Source organism: Electrona antarctica, assembly GCF_951216825.1.
Source record: "Electrona antarctica genome assembly, chromosome: 11".
Lineage (NCBI taxonomy): Eukaryota > Metazoa > Chordata > Actinopteri > Myctophiformes > Myctophidae > Electrona > Electrona antarctica.
In genome coordinates this window covers 4,569,579-4,587,338 of record NC_136792.1, presented here as the reverse complement: position 1 = coordinate 4,587,338, position 17,760 = coordinate 4,569,579, and the positions used below count along the sequence as shown (strand labels likewise).

At 42.9% G+C, this 17,760-nt stretch overlaps 1 protein-coding gene across 2 annotated transcripts in view; it reads left to right on the top strand.

Moving 5' to 3' along the window:
• The window catches only part of dock10 (dedicator of cytokinesis 10), a 119,219-nt gene that overhangs the window by 10,973 nt on the left and 90,486 nt on the right, over positions 1-17,760 (top strand). Inside the window, exons 3-10 of one of the 2 annotated variants that reach the window (XM_079514803.1) lie at positions 288-370; positions 8,286-8,358; positions 9,405-9,545; positions 12,233-12,367; positions 13,021-13,207; positions 14,437-14,522; positions 16,051-16,134; positions 16,527-16,685. In XM_079514803.1, coding sequence (XP_079370929.1) covers positions 12,287-12,367; positions 13,021-13,207; positions 14,437-14,522; positions 16,051-16,134; positions 16,527-16,685 — 597 coding nt within the window. In that variant the 5' untranslated portion in view covers positions 288-370; positions 8,286-8,358; positions 9,405-9,545; positions 12,233-12,286. Of the gene's footprint in view, positions 1-287; positions 371-8,285; positions 8,359-9,404; positions 9,546-12,232; positions 12,368-13,020; positions 13,208-14,436; positions 14,523-16,050; positions 16,135-16,526; positions 16,686-17,760 lie in introns of those variants that run through there. The other variant, XM_079514804.1, reaches the window with a different exon arrangement.

Sequence of the window (17,760 nt, the reverse complement as noted above, 5' to 3'; positions counted from 1 at the left end):
ACATGGGTTTGGATAGCGGAACAAACCGACAGCCACGAGACTCACAGTATAATATAAGCAACATGGGGTTTAGGATAGCAGAACAAACCGACAGCCACGATACTCACAGTATAATATAAGCAACATGGGGTTTAGGATAGCAGAACAAACCGACAGCCACGATACTCCCAGTATAATATAAGCAACATGGGGTTTTCAGGGGGAAAAATGATTTATTTGCAGAATGTGGTCTTAATGGGGTTTAGCAATAACACATTACTATGTGTTTCCATCCCCTTCCCTTCCAGGCCTGTAAATATTATAACTCTGAGCTGAATGTGGTCCAGTTCCAGTATGAAGATTACGCCGGTGACTACCGCCTCCTTCCCAGGTACAGTTACTGCACTTATTACCGCCTCCTCCCCAGGTACGTACAGTTAGGACTACCGCCTCCTTCCCAGGTACAGTCACTGCACTTATTTATCTTTCACTGTATACGGGGACTACCGCCTCCTTCCCAGGTACAGTCACTGCACTTATTTATCTTTCACTGTATACGGGGACTACCGCCTCCTTCCCAGGTACGTACAGTTAGGACTACCGCCTCCTTCCCAGGTACGTACAGTTAGGACTACCGCCTCCTTCCCAGGTACAGTTACTGCACTTATTACCGCCTCCTTCCCAGGTACGTACAGTTAGGACTACCGCCTCCTTCCCAGGTACAGTTACTGCACTTATTTATCTTTTACTGTTGTATAGATTGACTATTGTTGCTGTTCTCATTTAACCCATTTTGGGCGGGAACCCCTTTTGGTGTTTTAAAATGGTAAATGGTAAATGGTGCATTTATATAGCGCCTTTATCCAAGGCGCTTTACATAGATTGTGCATTACATCCACCCATTCATACACCGATTGCGGCGGAAGCCATGCAAGGTACCAACCAGCACATCGGGAGCAATTTGGGGTTCAGTGTCTTGCCCAAGGACACTTCGACATGTAGCCAGGAGGAGCCGGGATTCGAACCGCCGACCCATGGATCATTGGATGACCTGCTCTACCTCCTGAGCCACAGTCGCCCAATTTAAGCATTGTTATACTTTAGTTATTGAAAAATAGCAGATCTACAAGCTCATAGCGTGGCACTCGGTGCCGCGCTATGAGCTTGTAGGTCTGCTATTTTTGAAAAACCTGAAAATGTGCCTCAAATCTTTGAATATATATTATTACACAGTGAACATTTTAACTCAAATCTTTGCTTCTGGGGAGGTCCCTGGAACAACATATTTTCAGATGGGATAATTTTTGGGGTCCTTGACATGAAATATTGAGCACCACTGATACAGAAACATAAGGTTTTTCAGAAAACTGTCAGGATTTTTAAGACATTTTTTAAATTTCGACGTCAGGCCTAAATGGGTTAATACCGGAGGCTATATAGCTATTTAGGGGTCTTTGGCATGGAAATGTTTGAGGAACCCCTGCTAGCCCAAACCACAGTAAACATCTGTTCTGCTGACTGCTGTTGGCTATAACTACATTAGTTATCATCAGTCCGTTCATCATAATGCTAGCTGGGAACGAGGAGAAAGAAAGATAATTCTTCTCGCCATAATAACTATTGGATATTATACTGTTTAGCTACTGCTAACAGCTGACCCAGATGTTGAAATGCATGTGTGCTTCATGCGTTTTGTTATTTATTATGACTGTGCCAGTTTTCTGCTAGCTTAACTCTTGACTTTGAAGATAAAAGGGATAAAAGGGATAGCATATTAGGGTGAATTATTTATGCCATGTACTGTACTGGAGTACTTAGTGTTCAGACAGTACAGTAAACACTCTATTCTTCAACTTATGAGATGTTATGATGTCATTTGGACCGAGCGGGGGCTGTGTGGCTGGTCGGTCAGGGACTGGGGCCAGCGTTTGGCTCTCATAAACAATGAGAGATGCAGGGAGGGAGGGAGGGAGGGAGGGTACAGTACAAGCTCCGAACATCAACTTAACCCTAGATGCGTTCTGGAGAGAAATAAGCAACCAGGTCTATGCAAACAAGCCCAAAATAAGCAGAAATAGGCTACATCGCCACTGAGCATTTTAAGCATCTAATATTCGTCTAAAGGGCCGTCTAAAAATGCGATAAAAAACGTCTAAAAATGAAAGTTTTTTAGACGTCTATTCTTTTATCGCATTTTTAGACGCACGTCTAATAGCCGGCTATTGCTCAGTGGGTCTATTTGAATTTGAATAATCTGCAAGATCACCCGAAACATTTTAACTGCCCAAATTGGTGGTGTGTGTGTGTGGGGGTTCTAAAACTATGCTTTAGAACCCGTCCCCACCAATATCTAGAAGAAAAACAAGCCCAAAGTAGCTTATAATAAGCATACATGGCAGTGCTGGTTTCTGGGAGGTCATGAATAAGAAGTGCATGGTGTTGAGGGAGAAAGGAGTGAGACCCTGCAGGGGCCATTCCTTTCTAACAGATGTTCACTGTTCTGTGTCATGGATCAAAGGGCCTTATTAATACATTTAGGCCTGACGTCGAAATAAAAATAAATGTCTTCTTAAAATGTATTTTTTTCTGAAAAACCTCATGTTTCTATATCAGTGGTGCTCAAACATTTTCATGTGAAGGACGCCCAAAAATATATGTAATTGGCCGCCGACCCCCATCTGAAAATATGGTGATCCAGAGGCCCCCCAGAAGCCAAGATTTTAGTTAAAAACCTTTGCTGTGAAAGCATATATTCAAAGATTACACCACATTTTCACGATTTTTCAAAAATAGCAGACCTACAAGTTCATAGCGCGGCACTCTATGAACTTGTAGATCTGCTATTTTTCAACAGCTAAAGCATGACATAATGCTTAAAACATAAAAAGGGGTTCCCGCCCAAAATGGGTTAATACATCTCGTCGGTAATCAATTGTGTTTGTTTTTTTGATCGATGGATGGAGTCATCAAGTCACTCAATCACCACAGCTGAGGAAACTAAATAAGCAGTGAGCGTCATGGGACAGGATAACACAATAAAGCACTCGAGGAGGCTTGTTTTCATTGTGCTCTCCCTTGAGGCAGCTAGGCTGGAAGGGGCAGGCTCTCGACCAGCACAGGCTCTCAACAACCTTATACTCATTTGAGGAAAAAGTACATCATAATTATTTCACAGGCATTTATGATTACATCAGTACAAACAATGCACCCTGATACAATATATTGTCCCTCATGCGATTTGCTCATTCAATCAATCAGTCAGTCAATCATAATGTCAGTCGGTCCGTCAGTCAATCGTAATGTCAGACAGACAGACAGACAGACAGACAGACAGACAGACAGACAGACAGACAACAGGTGTATTCATACAGAAAGTATCCGACAGGAAGCACGCACATCTCCAGAAGTTCTACAGGTGCTGGTCAAAAATATACGTACAATGAAAAAGGAAGGGATGTCCGCACACTGAATTGTAGCTCCCAGGAAAATTCTTTATTTGTTACAACGTTTCGACCTCTGTGGGTCTTCGCTAAGGAGGAATAGTGGCTCTAAGGCCAACTCTTTAGAACCCAAAAGAAAAGTATAGTATAAATTAACTATGTCTGCACCTTTATACTTTTCTTTTGGGTTCTAAAGAGTTGGCCTTAGAGCCACTATTTTCAATATATTTATATATATATATATAGAGTCCTCAGCTTGACATGCTGATTGCAGCCTCATCCTTTCAGATGCGGTGGGTGTGTCTATCTTGGTTTTCATCATTGCAACAGAGCTTGTTCCATGTTGACCTGCCCATATGCTGTTGTATAGGGTGTACCAAAATCTCCTGGAGGGGGCGTCAACATATGTGTCACGTGGTAGCGGCCGCCATACTTGCTGGCTTGTCTGGTTTGTTTACATTGAGCGACTATCCGTGTGCTTGTATACGTTCTTTTTTTAAACTGACCTCACACTGGTGCAGACTTGCTCAGTAAATAAGTGCCACAGCAGGTCACGTCGAGGAAATGAGCCAGAAAACGGAATTAGATGTTCAGCTTTCTAGCATGGAGACAGCATCAAGGAACCCAGATTGACGAGTTTACAAAAAGACGTAGAATGGCTTGGATCGGCGCACGGGCGCAGAGACATAACGTTCAACAAAGTATCTAAGCACATCCGTGTTTGTTCACAACATTTTCCTTGTCCTTGTAATGTATTTGGGCCTGACGTTCTTTCTATCCATCCTGGTGTTTGTTCACTATGTTGTCGCCAAGAACGAGCTCAATATTTACAAAAACATACCACCGTCACTCTATTCTGAGTGATGTGGGCTAGAATTTAATGCCCACGAGAGGGCCGTCCCTAGCTTTTCAGACGCCGCCCCCCTCTTGGTGACGTACACGTTTTCACACGCTATATAATACGCCTCTTGCTGTTGTGTACTCATACCTGACGAAGACCCACAAAGGTTGAAACAAATTTTCCTGGGAGCTACAATTCAGTGTGCGGACATCCCTTCCTTTTCCATACAGAAAGTCCCTGTGAGGCTGACCGACATGCAGGCCTGCCGTGAACTCGCAGCCACAGGAATGTATCTCCTCTCTCACAGGGACTTCGTTCTCTCAGGCGGTTCACATGACCTCTGAACTCCTACCCTGGCTTTTAAGTTGTAAAGCTGCATAGTAGAAATCCTTAGTGTTCATTTTTGAGTGGTGTAAACCACTCCTACGACTGGCTTTGTTAGTTTACGTGTCTGTCTGTCTGTGCTCAAAAAATGAGCATGGTTGCTACTGTCACCCAGTTCACACGGGTGTGATTTCATTACGTCAGACATTACGTCAGACCACAGCTGATCAGGCTATATAAGACCTTACACCACTCAGTTCACACGGGTGTGATTTTTTTTTTTTTACTTACTAGTGAGTAAATAAATGGGGCCCGTGTCAATGGAGTAGTTGCAATGCCTACAGCATGGGTTCCCAAAGTGGGGTCCGGGGACCCCTAGGGGTACTTGAGGGGGTTCCAGGGGGTACCTACTGTAGCTCAATTAGAGATATAAGGAACCAAATGGACCCTTATGGGTCTGTAACTCAGAGAGTGTACAAATGGAACCAAATGGACCCTAATGGGTCCATTTGGTTCCATTTGTTCACTCTCTGAGTTAAATTAACAGTGGTTTTACAATATAAATTGGGGTACCAGAGATAGAAATGCCACTAAATCAGGGGTCCGTAGCATAATGCGTGTGAAACTGGGGGTCCATGAAATTAATGTGTTTCGGAATCACTGCTAGAGCCGTAAACTGGCATATGTTTTCAAATGGGGGTCCGTGGCCTAATAAATGGAACCACTGGTCTACAGAACACACTGATTAGGGAGTTGGACCAGTGCTTCTCAACCTTGACATTTGAGCCACCGACCTCCATGATTTGATGAGCCTCTCAGACCCAAAACGAAAGGATATTTTGTTATCGTTGAATACGATTTTGTCCACAATTCGATGCTGCATTGATGTTGGTACCATAGAGATATCAGCCATGTTGATCAAATGTGACCAGATTCGACTGACAGATTCCAGCTTTTCACCAGAGAAGAAAAACTTTTTTTTCACAAAATGAGTTAATAGCACAGGCAGACTCTTCACATACTAGAGCATGTCTGAAATAAGTGTCAGAGCTGAAATCGACATGTAAATATGAAATAAATGCTTAAACATGTGCTAGGTGTAATGTTAGAGACCACAGAAGTGAACCTTTCAAGCCTGTTTTCTCAACTCGCTGTTTTCTGCAAGACATTACTCTATAAGCCATATCTCCAAAACTGGTGGGTCAAACTGAACAACCAATATGTCAATTTGAAGCTATGATTCCCTGCTTTCACATGACATGAAAAAACGAAAATTCAAAAACATCCAATGGCAGTCCCTCAGTCAAATTTGGTCACAAATAACAATTCTTCTACATTCTCTATTGTGTAGACTTCTTGTGTATTAACCCTTCTGGACGGGAACCCCTCTTGGGGTTCTGTACAGTATGTACAGTATTCAAAAAATAAAAAAACTTTGATGCTGCTATATAAATATTTGAAGTTTTTTCAGAAAGCTTAGGTCAGGATTTAGAGGGCTTTTTAGGCCTCAGTCCAAAATGGGTTAAGTAATGCAGATGTTACCCATTTTGGGGCGAGAACCCCTTTTGGTGTTTTAAACACTATGTTATAATTTAGCTATTGAAAAATAGCAGATCTACAAGCTCATAGCGCGCCACCGAGTGGCGCGTTACGAGCTTGTAGGTCTGCTATTTTTTTTAAATCGTAAAAATGTGGCGCAAATCTTTGAATATATATTATTTTTCAAAGTGAATGTTTTTTAACTCAGGTCTAAATGGGTTAACAATAATTTAACTCTTGAGAGTGTACAATGAAGAGTTAAAGATCTGTAAGCATCCATTTGGTTACCAACTCTCCATCATTTAGGACAGAACTACTGATTTACAAGGCATACGTTTGTAGAATCGGCCTCAGCAGGTCTTAATGAGTCCAGTTGAGTTATACGTGTTATAAATAATTAACGTGCACCTTTCACAAGCTCTAACAGCTATAGGTCCAGTTTGATGTAACATCTACTGTAGCTCAGAGATGAGCAACTTTGACTATGGCGAGGGCCAATATATTTCCACACTCACTGCAGAGGGGCCACAGTGCATATTACTGTCGTAGCAAAAATAGCCAATCTACAAGCTCAAAACGCGTCGCAATGCGACGCGTTTTGAGCTTGTAGATCAGCTATCTTTTGCTATATTTGAATTGAAAACCTGAATATTTTTTTGCTATTTTTGAATTGGAATCCTGAAAAGTAACCTTTTTATTGAATTTCAAATGCATTTAGTTATAGTTATGTTAATTTTATGAACTGTTAACATAACTACATTGGACACAAAAAGACAATAACATTTTAATACTAGTCATAAAGTACTAGTCATTTAATACTAGTCATGGTTTGGAATTGTAACAGCTGAAATCAATACTATATCAGTATTCTGATATTAACATGCAGGCCGCATTAAGTGAAGGTGGGGGCCGCATGTGGCCCCCGGGCCGCCAGTTGCCCACCCCTGCATCTAGCTAAGAAGAAGATACAGAAACAGTGTGTGTGGTGCTGAGATCAGTTGCAGTGTGTTTGTGTGGTTGTTTGCTTCACTGTGGAATGCCAGCCTTTAGCATTCCTGTGTCCCGCGGTCAGCCCACACATAGCAGAACGTTTCTAAACTGTTCTTACCCTTAATAGATTTTGTCAGACGTTTACGATTTTGTGCCTTTTAGAGGGAGCGGTTCCAAGCGATAGCCTCAACAAACCCACGGGTTGCACAGTGGAATCCTGAGTGCTCATTTAACTCTTTGAGGAAGTGAGGAAATTGACCCTTTTGGGCTCATTTCTTCACTCTCAGGCCTGACTCACACGTGCACAACAGATTGATGTACAGTTGGGTGCCATCGATATTGTCCCTTATCATTTGACCCATTTAGGCCTGACCTCAAAATTTAAAAAAATCCTTCTAAATCCTCCAGTTTTCTGAAATAAATATTTTCACGATTTTTCAAAAATAGCAGACCTACAAGCTCGTAGCGCGCCACTCGGTGGCGCGCTATGAGCTTGTAGATCTGCTATTTTTCAATAGCTAAATTATAACATAATGTTTAAAACACCAAAGGGGGTTCCCGCCCAAAATGTCCTTTTGCGCAGATCACGCAAACCTCAGCAAAAAGAAAAGGACAATATCGATGGCCTCCAACTGTATAGCTGACGCATGAGACTTGTTTACTGATGCAAGCTCGCAATTCATTTCCAATGGGAGTCACATGGTTTGACGCAACATTTTTGTTGTATGAGGGGGAGGGGGGCAGTCGCAAACACAGCCGAAAGCCGTACAACAAAAATGTTGTGTCAAACCATGTGACTTCCATTGGAAATGCATTGGGGCAAGATGTAAACAAACCCTTTGTATACATCTAGCATGCATCAATGATGTATGCTAGATGCGAAGGTGTGAGTCAGGCCTCAGAGTTAAATGCGCACAAAGGATTGTTTTTACTGTGTAACTCTGTCTGCAGGTCATAGCACATCCACAAAGACAATTTATCCTGTTCTCAAACAAAGAAAGACATGTCAACCAGTGAAACCAGTGAGGCGTTGCTGTATCGAGGACTCCCCTATTGTTGTTTCTTGACAGAACAAGATGGATGGGGTCATTTGCATCGGTCAAACATGCAGCGCATTAAATCAATCTAAAACATCTCTCTCTCTCTCCCTCTGATTTCTCATTGTCTTACAGGAAGCTGTTTAAAGCAGAGAAGCTGCCGTCACATTCGTTTGAGATCGACCATGAAGACGTGGATAAGGATGATGTCAGTCATTAATATTATTGGGCCACCAACACTTTTTTTAAACAAATGAATGGCCTCATACTGTATGAGCATCTACATTAAGACTTCTTAAAGCTACAGTCCGCCCGGGACATTCATTATGAATGCATAGTAATAATGACTACAATTATATATTAACTGTATGTTAGAATGTGTTAATACAATATAACTAACTAGTGGTTGGAGGTGGTCTTTATTTTGACGCCCACCAGATTGGACACCAGATTTCCATCTCTATTGTAGTTCGGTGGTCATTTCCTCTCTCCGTCAGGAGAGGCAGACAACAGACAACAGACAACAGACATATTTTATGGATTGTAGCGTCTAGCATTCACTGTGAAAGAGAGGAGGCCCAGGTTGTGCGCAGAGCTCTTCAGAATCTACTGAAATTAAATAGAAGAAATAGGCAAACATTCCACGGAAATCTACAAGCGTGTGAGCTTGTAGATATTTCTTGGTTTTGTTTATCTGTCGATTATTCAGTTAATCTTTAGACTTGACTTGACCCATAAAATGACCGCAGACGTTGTCAACAGTTTAAAACATTATGATAAATGCTCATTCACACGTTAGCTCTGAACCCAGACAGTACATTTTAAAAATGATTTCATAATTAATGTTGTTTATCCATCTGCCATTTATGCCATTATATCATTATTATTATCTAGTTGTATATCTTATCATATTATTATTATTGTGTGAGAAACAGTCTTGGCGGAACATTTCCCACCAGCATTTCACTGCTTTTAACCCATTCTGGGCGGGAACCCCTTTTGGTGTTAGCATTATGTTATGCTTTATAGCTATTGAAAAATAGCAGATCTACAAGCTCATAGCGCGCCACCGAGTGGTGCGCTACGAGCTTGTAGGTCTGCTATTTCTTGAAAAATTCGAAGAACGACTGACATAGAAGCATAGCTTTTTCAGAAAACTGTCATTTTCAAACAGACATTTTTAGAATCTGATCTCAGGTCAAAATGGGTTTTTAATCAACGCTACTGATTTCTTGGTTCTTGCACGTTTTCCAGGACACCACCTCCCTGTCCTCGTCCAAGGGGGGTGGGGGAGGTGCTGGAGGAGGAGGAGGAGGAGGTCTGGGTGTGTTTCGGTCAGGCTGGCTGTACAAAGGGAACTTCAACAGCACCGTCAACAATAGCATCACTGTGCGGGTGAGGAAGTGAGACCGAGGCGCGCGCCGCTCTCAAAATGTTAATCAGTGGTTTGAAAAAGCACTCGACTGTTTTACTTAATAAGTAAATTCAGCAATACTGCAATATGGAAATACTCTGTTACAAGTAAAAGTCTGGAATTCAAAATGTAGCCCTACGTGAGTAAAAGTACAAAAGTATCAAAAGTAAAAGTAGGCCTATTCATTTCACAAGTCCTTTTTCACAAGTTCAAAATGTATAAAAAGAATCACACCTGTGTGAACTGAATGGTGCAACGCCACTCAGTCCCCCCCCCCCCCCCCTCCTCTCTCTCTCTCTCTCTCTCTCTCTCTCTCTCTCATGAGCAGGCAACAGTGCAGCACTATCTCTCTCTCTCTGTTTCTGGCACAACAGCGCCACTTTTGCCCCTACTGGTACTCATAGTCACATAGTCATAGGTTAAAGTCACATAGGTTAACACGGACATTGCTGTTCCTTGGAGTGGTTGCACCACTCAAAAATCTTATGAAATAGCCGATCTACAAGCTCACAATGCCATCCATTGTGAGCTTGTAGAAGTACTGTACTTGAGTAAATGTACTTAGTAACTTTCCACCTCTGTGAGGCGCACGCCACTCTCAACATGTTACTGTGGTGTTGTCTGCATGGCTCCTGCTCGGTTTCACTTTCATTTTCTGTTGGCATACAAACATACATCATACATGGGCAACTGGCGGCCCGGGGGCCACATGCGGCCCCCACCATCACTTAATGCGGCCCGCAGGTTAATATCAGAACACTTTTTGATATATTGTTTATTTCAACTAATTACTAGTATTAAAATGTTATTGTCTTTTTTATATGTCCAATGTATTTGTATTAAAGGGGCATTCCACTCATTTTCAACATTTTTCTATGTCATTAATGTACCTTAGAGCTTACCTTAGGAAATAATAAAAACAACCCCCATTCTGTGTTTCCTAGAACTGGAGGTCTGAAAAAAAACATGGTGAAACACATCTTGATGATGTCATCAAGATGTGTTTCACCATGTTAATGATTTTCATAATTACAGTTCTAGGAAACACAAAATGGGGGGACTTTTTATTATTTCCACACAACAGCTCTAAGGTACATTAATGACATAGTAAAATGTTGAAAATGGGTGGTTTTCCCCTTTAAGTTCATAAAGTTAACATAACTATAACAAAATGCATTTGAAATTAAATACAAATGTTACTTTTCAGGATTCCAATTCAAAAATAGCAAAAAAATATTCAGCATTTCAATTAAAATATAAATAGCTGATCTACAAGCTCAAAACGCGCCGCGGTGCGGCGCGTTTTGAACTTGTAGATCGGCTATTTTTTGCTATGACAGCAATATGCAATGTGGCCCTCTGGAGTGAGTGTGGAAATATAGTGGCCCTCTCCATCGTCAAAGTTGCCCATCCCTGGCATACATAATCCATCAGATATACAGACATTTTGTTTTCACGTGAAGCACATGAACCCCATGCGTCCCCAATTTGTGGCCATGTCACAATAGGCTAAAATAGCAGATCTGCATCTCTCATGACAACAGCTTGTAGATCGGCTATTTTCTTTAAGAGATTTGGTGGTGGTTAAATAATACTTTTCTTCTTCTCCTGCCCTAGCTGTCTTTATGTATCTCTGTTTACATAAATGGTAAATGGTGCATTTATATAGCGCCTTTATCCAAGGCACTTTACAGAGATTGTGCATTACATTCACACACACATTCATACACTGATGGCGGCGGAAACCATGCAAGGCACCAACCAGCACATCAGGAGCAATTAGGGGTTCAGTGTCTTGCTCAAGGACACTTCGACACTAACTCTGGGGGAGCCCGGGTTCGAGCTTGCAACCTTGCGGTTACCATCCAGCCACTCTACCCCTGAGCCACCACCGCCCCCCCTACATACTGTAAATACAGTTGCAGTCTTTTGTGTTTTCCTCTTTTCTTTATGCGTTGTTCCTCAAAATTAGCCCGACACCCTGAATTTTCATAGAATCGCCATAACATTCTTTTTTTAATGCGTGGCTAGCGTTTCAGGGCTGGATCCAGGCTACCTTAAAAGGCCACTCTCTTTCTGTGTCTTCTTCCCCAGAAGGATGGTCTGTGTGGTTTCAAGCCTCAGAGCTCTGGTGTTCTTTAATTATCTCTGGCCAGATAACTGCTCACTATAAAAGATTTTCAGTCAATGTGGGAAGATATACATACCATGCCACAGACAGCGTATACCTGATGACGTCAAACCTCAATCTTTGCAGAAAATAAACAAACAAAAACACAATTTGAACACCGTATGGATTTTACTGTGTATGATCATCGTGTCCATATCATAATAATGGTCTATTGTATTGTTTGTGTTTCAGTCGTTTAAGAGGAGGTACTTCCAGTTGACTGACAACTCTCTGTTTGTGTTTCAGTCCTTTAAGAGGAGGTACTTCCAGTTGACACAGTTGACTGACAACTCTCTGTTTGTGTTTCAGTCCTTTAAGAGGAGGTACTTCCAGTTGACACAGTTGACTGACAACTCTCTGTTTGTGTTTCAGTCCTTTAAGAGGAGGTACTTCCAGTTGACACAGTTGACTGACAACTCTCTGTTTGTGTTTCAGTCCTTTAAGAGGAGGTACTTCCAGCTGACACAGTTGACTGACAACTCTCTGTTTGTGTTTCAGTCCTTTAAGAGGAGGTACTTCCAGTTGACACAGTTGACTGACAACTCCTACATCATGAACTTCTACAAAGACGAGAAGATCTCCAAGGAGCCCAAAGGCTGTATCTTCCTGGACTCCTGCACAGGCGTAGTGCAGGTGGGCTTCAATATGGTCAACACATGCACACGCACGCACGTGCAGTCGCACATGCACGCACACACGCACGCACGCACGCACGCACACACACACACACACACGCGCGCGCGCGTTTGCAGGATAACATGATGTAGAGAAAAATAATCCCGCACACTGTCTTCACTTGAGTTTAGATTTTATTGAGCAACGTTTCGGTCGTCAGACCTTCATCAGGCATCTGACAGTTCTGACGACCGAAACGTTGCTCAATAAATCTAAACTCAAGTGAAGACAGTGTGCGGGATTATTTTTCTCTACTTCTCAGTTCCAGTTATCCGACGCACCTGTCCATTGTAGGTGTGCAGAAGGACTTTTTCTTACAGGATAACATGATGAAATGGGTTAGCCACACGTTGCAATACTAATTTATTTACCCACCTATCCATCTATCAATTTGTTTCTCCATCCATCCCTCCATGCATTCATCTATCCATGCATTTTACCCACATTTACATCCCCACCTCCTCCCTTCCTTTTGGTCTGATCCTCCATCCATCCATCCATCCATCCATCCATCCATCCATCCATCCCTCCCTCCCTCCCTCCCTCCCTCCCTCCATCCATCCCTCCATCCATCCATCCATCCATCCATCCATCCATCCATCCATCCATAGAATAACCGCCTGAGGAAGCACGCGTTTGAGCTGAAGATGAACGAGGTGACGTACTTTGTCCTGGCTGCGGAGAGCGAGCAGGACATGGAGGAGTGGATCAGCACGCTGACCCGCATCCTGCAGATCAGCCCCCACGATGGGCCCGCTCCGGACCGCAAGAGTCTGGACCTCACTGACCACCGCCAGGGTGAGAGACACTGTTCCACTGTACACCACACTGTACACCACACTGTACACCACACTGACTGTACACCACGGGAAAAGACATTTGCCTTTCCAACGTGGGGATTTCAGCGAAGAGAGAGAAAGTAGCCGAGAGGAGAAAGTAGATGAACACAGATGTATAATGTATTAAAAACTACAGAAGGGTTAAATATATAGGCTAACCGTAGAGCTATACAACATACCGTAGCTGCAGCTAATACAATGAATAATGGGCATGTCAATGTTAAATTGAGGTGTGCCAGCTAACTAAACTAAATAACACACCCATCGTTAATTTTATTATCTGCAGCTGTGCTGCTTGCTTGCATCACGGTGTACTATAAGGTCAGCCTTATGCAGCCTTATTTCATTTCCCTTTTCATAAACCCACTAGATTATTATAATAAATATAGGACCATTAAGAAATAAATGACATCATGCTCTGTATCAATAGACGTTTTATTTTTTTCCTTTCGCTGCCCAATGCTGGTGTAATCTTTCTGTTCTGCTGCGTCGCCCCCTACAGGGAGAGTTACCCCTGGGCGTGGTGGCTTGATCCATATCATTAGAACCAGGAAATGAGTCTTGACATTAGCCACGGTGGAACCCGCCTCACGTTAATAGCTCATGAGCGCAGCTGGAGCGCCAGAGCGCTGGGGTTCCAACCCATAACTCTTAAAACCGCATGTGCGTGATGTGCGTGAGCCGGAACAGACGGGGGAAGTACAGCCTATATAACGTTGCATAACGCAGAGACTACGGAGAAGCGATTCCAATGCAGTCAAAAGTGACTGAGTTGATGTAATTCGTTCAGACGTCACGGCAGCGTTGGTCCGTTTACAACATGCTTGTAAATCAGGTTCGGGGGCAAGTGGTGGCGATGGTAATGAGGCTTTTAATTCACTGTGGCCCTTGGGGGGGAATCGCTCCAGGCGTGCATGAGTTATGTTCATGCCTATTGTATGTGAACGGTAGAGGTGTCATCCTGTTAACGTCTGAGATGGAGACATAAAGATCTGCTGAATTATTATGATTATTATCGTGCACTTAAGTGTTTCATGACCTTTTGACAAAGACCTTTGACCTGTTGGGGAGGGGGGGTAATGGGCACCTAAATAAACATGCAACTGCTGCGATGTATTACTTGTAAATAAAACAAAATGTCTCTTCCTGGCTAAAAGCTCTGACTGCATTATTCTGTTCTTCCTCCAGATGTGTTTGACCTGTCGTTGAGCGACGGCTGTTTACATGAGAACGAAGAGACGACGGAAAATGGCATCAATCCAGAGATGGCCAAGGTGGGCTCCCTGTGGCATCCCTTCTTTTTGCAATGTTCACTGTTTCACTTACTGTCTTAACCCATTTTGGGGGCGGGAACCCCTTTTGGTGTTAGCATTACGTTATGCTTTAGCTATTGAAAAATATCAGATCTACAAGCTCATAGCGCATCACCGAGTGGCGCGCTACGAGCTTGTAGGTCTGCTATTTTTGAAAAATCGTGAAAATGTGGTGGAAATCTTTGAATATACATTTTTAACTAAAATATTGGCTTCTGGGGGGGTCCCTGGAACTACATATTTTTAGATGGGGGTCCGTGGCCCAATAGAGATAATTCTGGGGGTCCTTGACATGAAAAAGGTTGAGCACCACTAACATAGGAACATAGGTTTTTCAGAAAACTATTTAGAAGCCTTTTTTTTTAAATCAGTCCAAAAGGGCACGAAACCCCTTTGTGCCAGGCTATATGAGCTTGTAGACCATTTTTAACTCAAATCTTTGCTTTTGAGATGAGACGAGGGGTCTATTATTACATATTATTTTGGGGGTCATTGACATGAAATAATTTGAGAACCACTAGCTGATAATGGGTTTTTCATAAAACTCTTGTGATTTAGAATACCGGCCTCAGGTCTTTAACCCATTCTGGGCGGGAACCCCTTTTGGTGTTTTAACTAAGCATTATGTTATACTTTAGCTATTGAAAAATACCAGATCTACAAGCTCATAGCGCGCCACCGAGTGGCGCGCTATGAGCTTGTAGGTCTGCTATTTTTGAAAAATCGTGAAAATGAGGCACAAATCTTTGAATATATATTCTTTCAGAGCGAACGATTTTTTTATTTCGACGTCAGGCCTAAAAAATGGATTCATTAATGGGTTAATCAGTTCAAGTTAAAAACTACAGCAGGGTGAAACATGGCAGGCTATAAGCAACGCAGCTGCAGCTAATTCAATTAGCAACGGGTGTGTTAGATTTAAGTGGGTGTGACCGTGTGCCAATGTGCAAACACACAGTAGTCAAGAGTATTGTCGATGCACATTATTGGCACAGACATCTCCAGTAACACACCCATTGATCATTTCATTAGCTGCAGCTGTGTTGCTTACTTCATGGTGTACTATATAAGGTCGCAGTCTTATGTTATATAGAAAATGAATAAAAAGAGTCTTTGTTTAATAATGATAGTGCTCCGCAGCAGCGGTCATACCAGACAGACAAATGCGTTTCGGCGCGCAGGCCTTCGTCAGTGTCAAAATACGAAGGCCTTTCCGTCGAAACGCGTTTGTATTCATTTTCTATATGTTCATTTTGAATCTGCACCCAGCACACGCCTGGAACTATATAAGACTGTCTGAGTAGACCGGGCCTTTTCCCTTGACGCAGTCCTCTTATGTTACCCTTCTGTACTTCTGTACTGAACATGAACTGGAAAACAATATTAATTAACATTTTGAAATATTTGTGTTTCATTCAAGGCTTCATTATGTCTTATTATTTCACACATTTCTGTCTGTAACAGTACAGTATATTTCTGTCTTTTTCAGTACATCTCTGAGACAGAGGAAAGTGTTCGCGCTGCCAGGAGAGAAGAGAGGTTGAACCTGTTCTCCCTAGATCCTGACACCCCAGTATGTATACCCAGTACACACTGTGTGCGTGCGTGCGTGCGTGCGTGCGTGCGTGCGTGCGTGCGTGCGTGCGTGCGACCGTACAGTCCGGTCCCTTTCCTTCCTTCCAAGGAGGTACCTATGGATGTCACTGGCTCGTAGGTACCTTTGGGGGCCACTCCCCCGAGGGGTGTGGTTTTGCCTTAGGAGGTGTAGTTTTTTTCACCCACTGTGTAATACAGTAGGTGGACAGTAGGTGTCAGATCAGAGTTCTTTACTCTATACTACTCTATTCCTATAGCTGGCAAGATATGGGACCCCACTGTACGTGAATGCATGCGTGTGTATGTATAATATACATGCCAGTGTGTTCCTCCAACATCATGTGTGTTGTGTGACTGTGTCCACACCAGGTCCTGAGGAGTCCGCGGGGAGACTACCCTCTGGGAGAGGGCGTGTCGGTGCGTCCCTTTGAGGAGAAGCTGGGCAGGAGGTTGATGGTCAACTGTCGCTCCTTCAGCCTCTCTCTGCAGGGCTGCGTCAACGAGACGGAGACGGGACCCGTCACCAACGTGAGTGTTACCAGCGCACCGGCTCGCACGTCAAATAACCCATTTTGACCTGAGATCAGATTCTAAAAATGTCTTCTACATCCTGACAGTTTTCTGAAAAAGCTATGTTTCTATGTCAGTCGTTCTTCGATAAAAAAAAAATAGCAGACCTACAAGCTCGTAGCGCGCCACTCGGTGGCACGCTATGAGCTTGTAGATCTGCTATTTTTCAATAGCTAAAGCATAACATAATGCTAACACCAAAAGGGGTTCCCGCCCAAAATGGGATAATTCACTTCCAAGATTCCACATGATAAGAAATTAACACCTTAGCATTGTAGTACAGCAGTATAACTTAAATCCATTAATAAAATGTGCCCATCGTTTATAGCACTTTTACCGACGGACCGGATGTTGTTGTGAATGTGTGTGTAGCAGCTAACAATAGCCACAACACTAAAGATTCGATCGACAACAACGGGAGGTAAGAATAAATATATCGCGACTAGCGACTGGACCGCGGAGGGCCGTCAAACACAAGATCTTTTTTTATCATTAGGCGGGATGATTTAGATCGATTAGAGTTATTAACGTTTTAAGATTTTCGTTGTCGTCGGCTAAACAGGCAGGGAACATTTTCGATGACGTGTCACTGTTGTGCAACACCGAGGATTGCGCAACAAGCGCATCTAGGCTGTGGAGCGATGCGACCGGTTTTGATATCACTAATTTGACGGAGATTAACCAATCTCCGTCTCGGGCACATGACCTTGACGGTGATTTACGTCATGGGCCATTAAAGTGTTAATGGTGTGTATTTGGTATTGTTGCAATAGGAATTGCAGCTCGTGTTAATCATTTTCATTGGTTAAAGGTATATTCAGGGATTTCACTTACTTCAAATATCACTTCTTTTTTTGTTTTGTGGTGATAATCCTCCCTACTATAGAGTGTGCTGACCATATAACCATATAAATTCCTCCCTGTCCCCAGTTAACCCCTGGGGGTCAAAAAACCTAGGTTTCGTTTTTGGCTAGGTGGCCCAGCCTTCATCCAATCAGGATAGAGAGGGGCCTTCCGCCAATCATGATCGAGC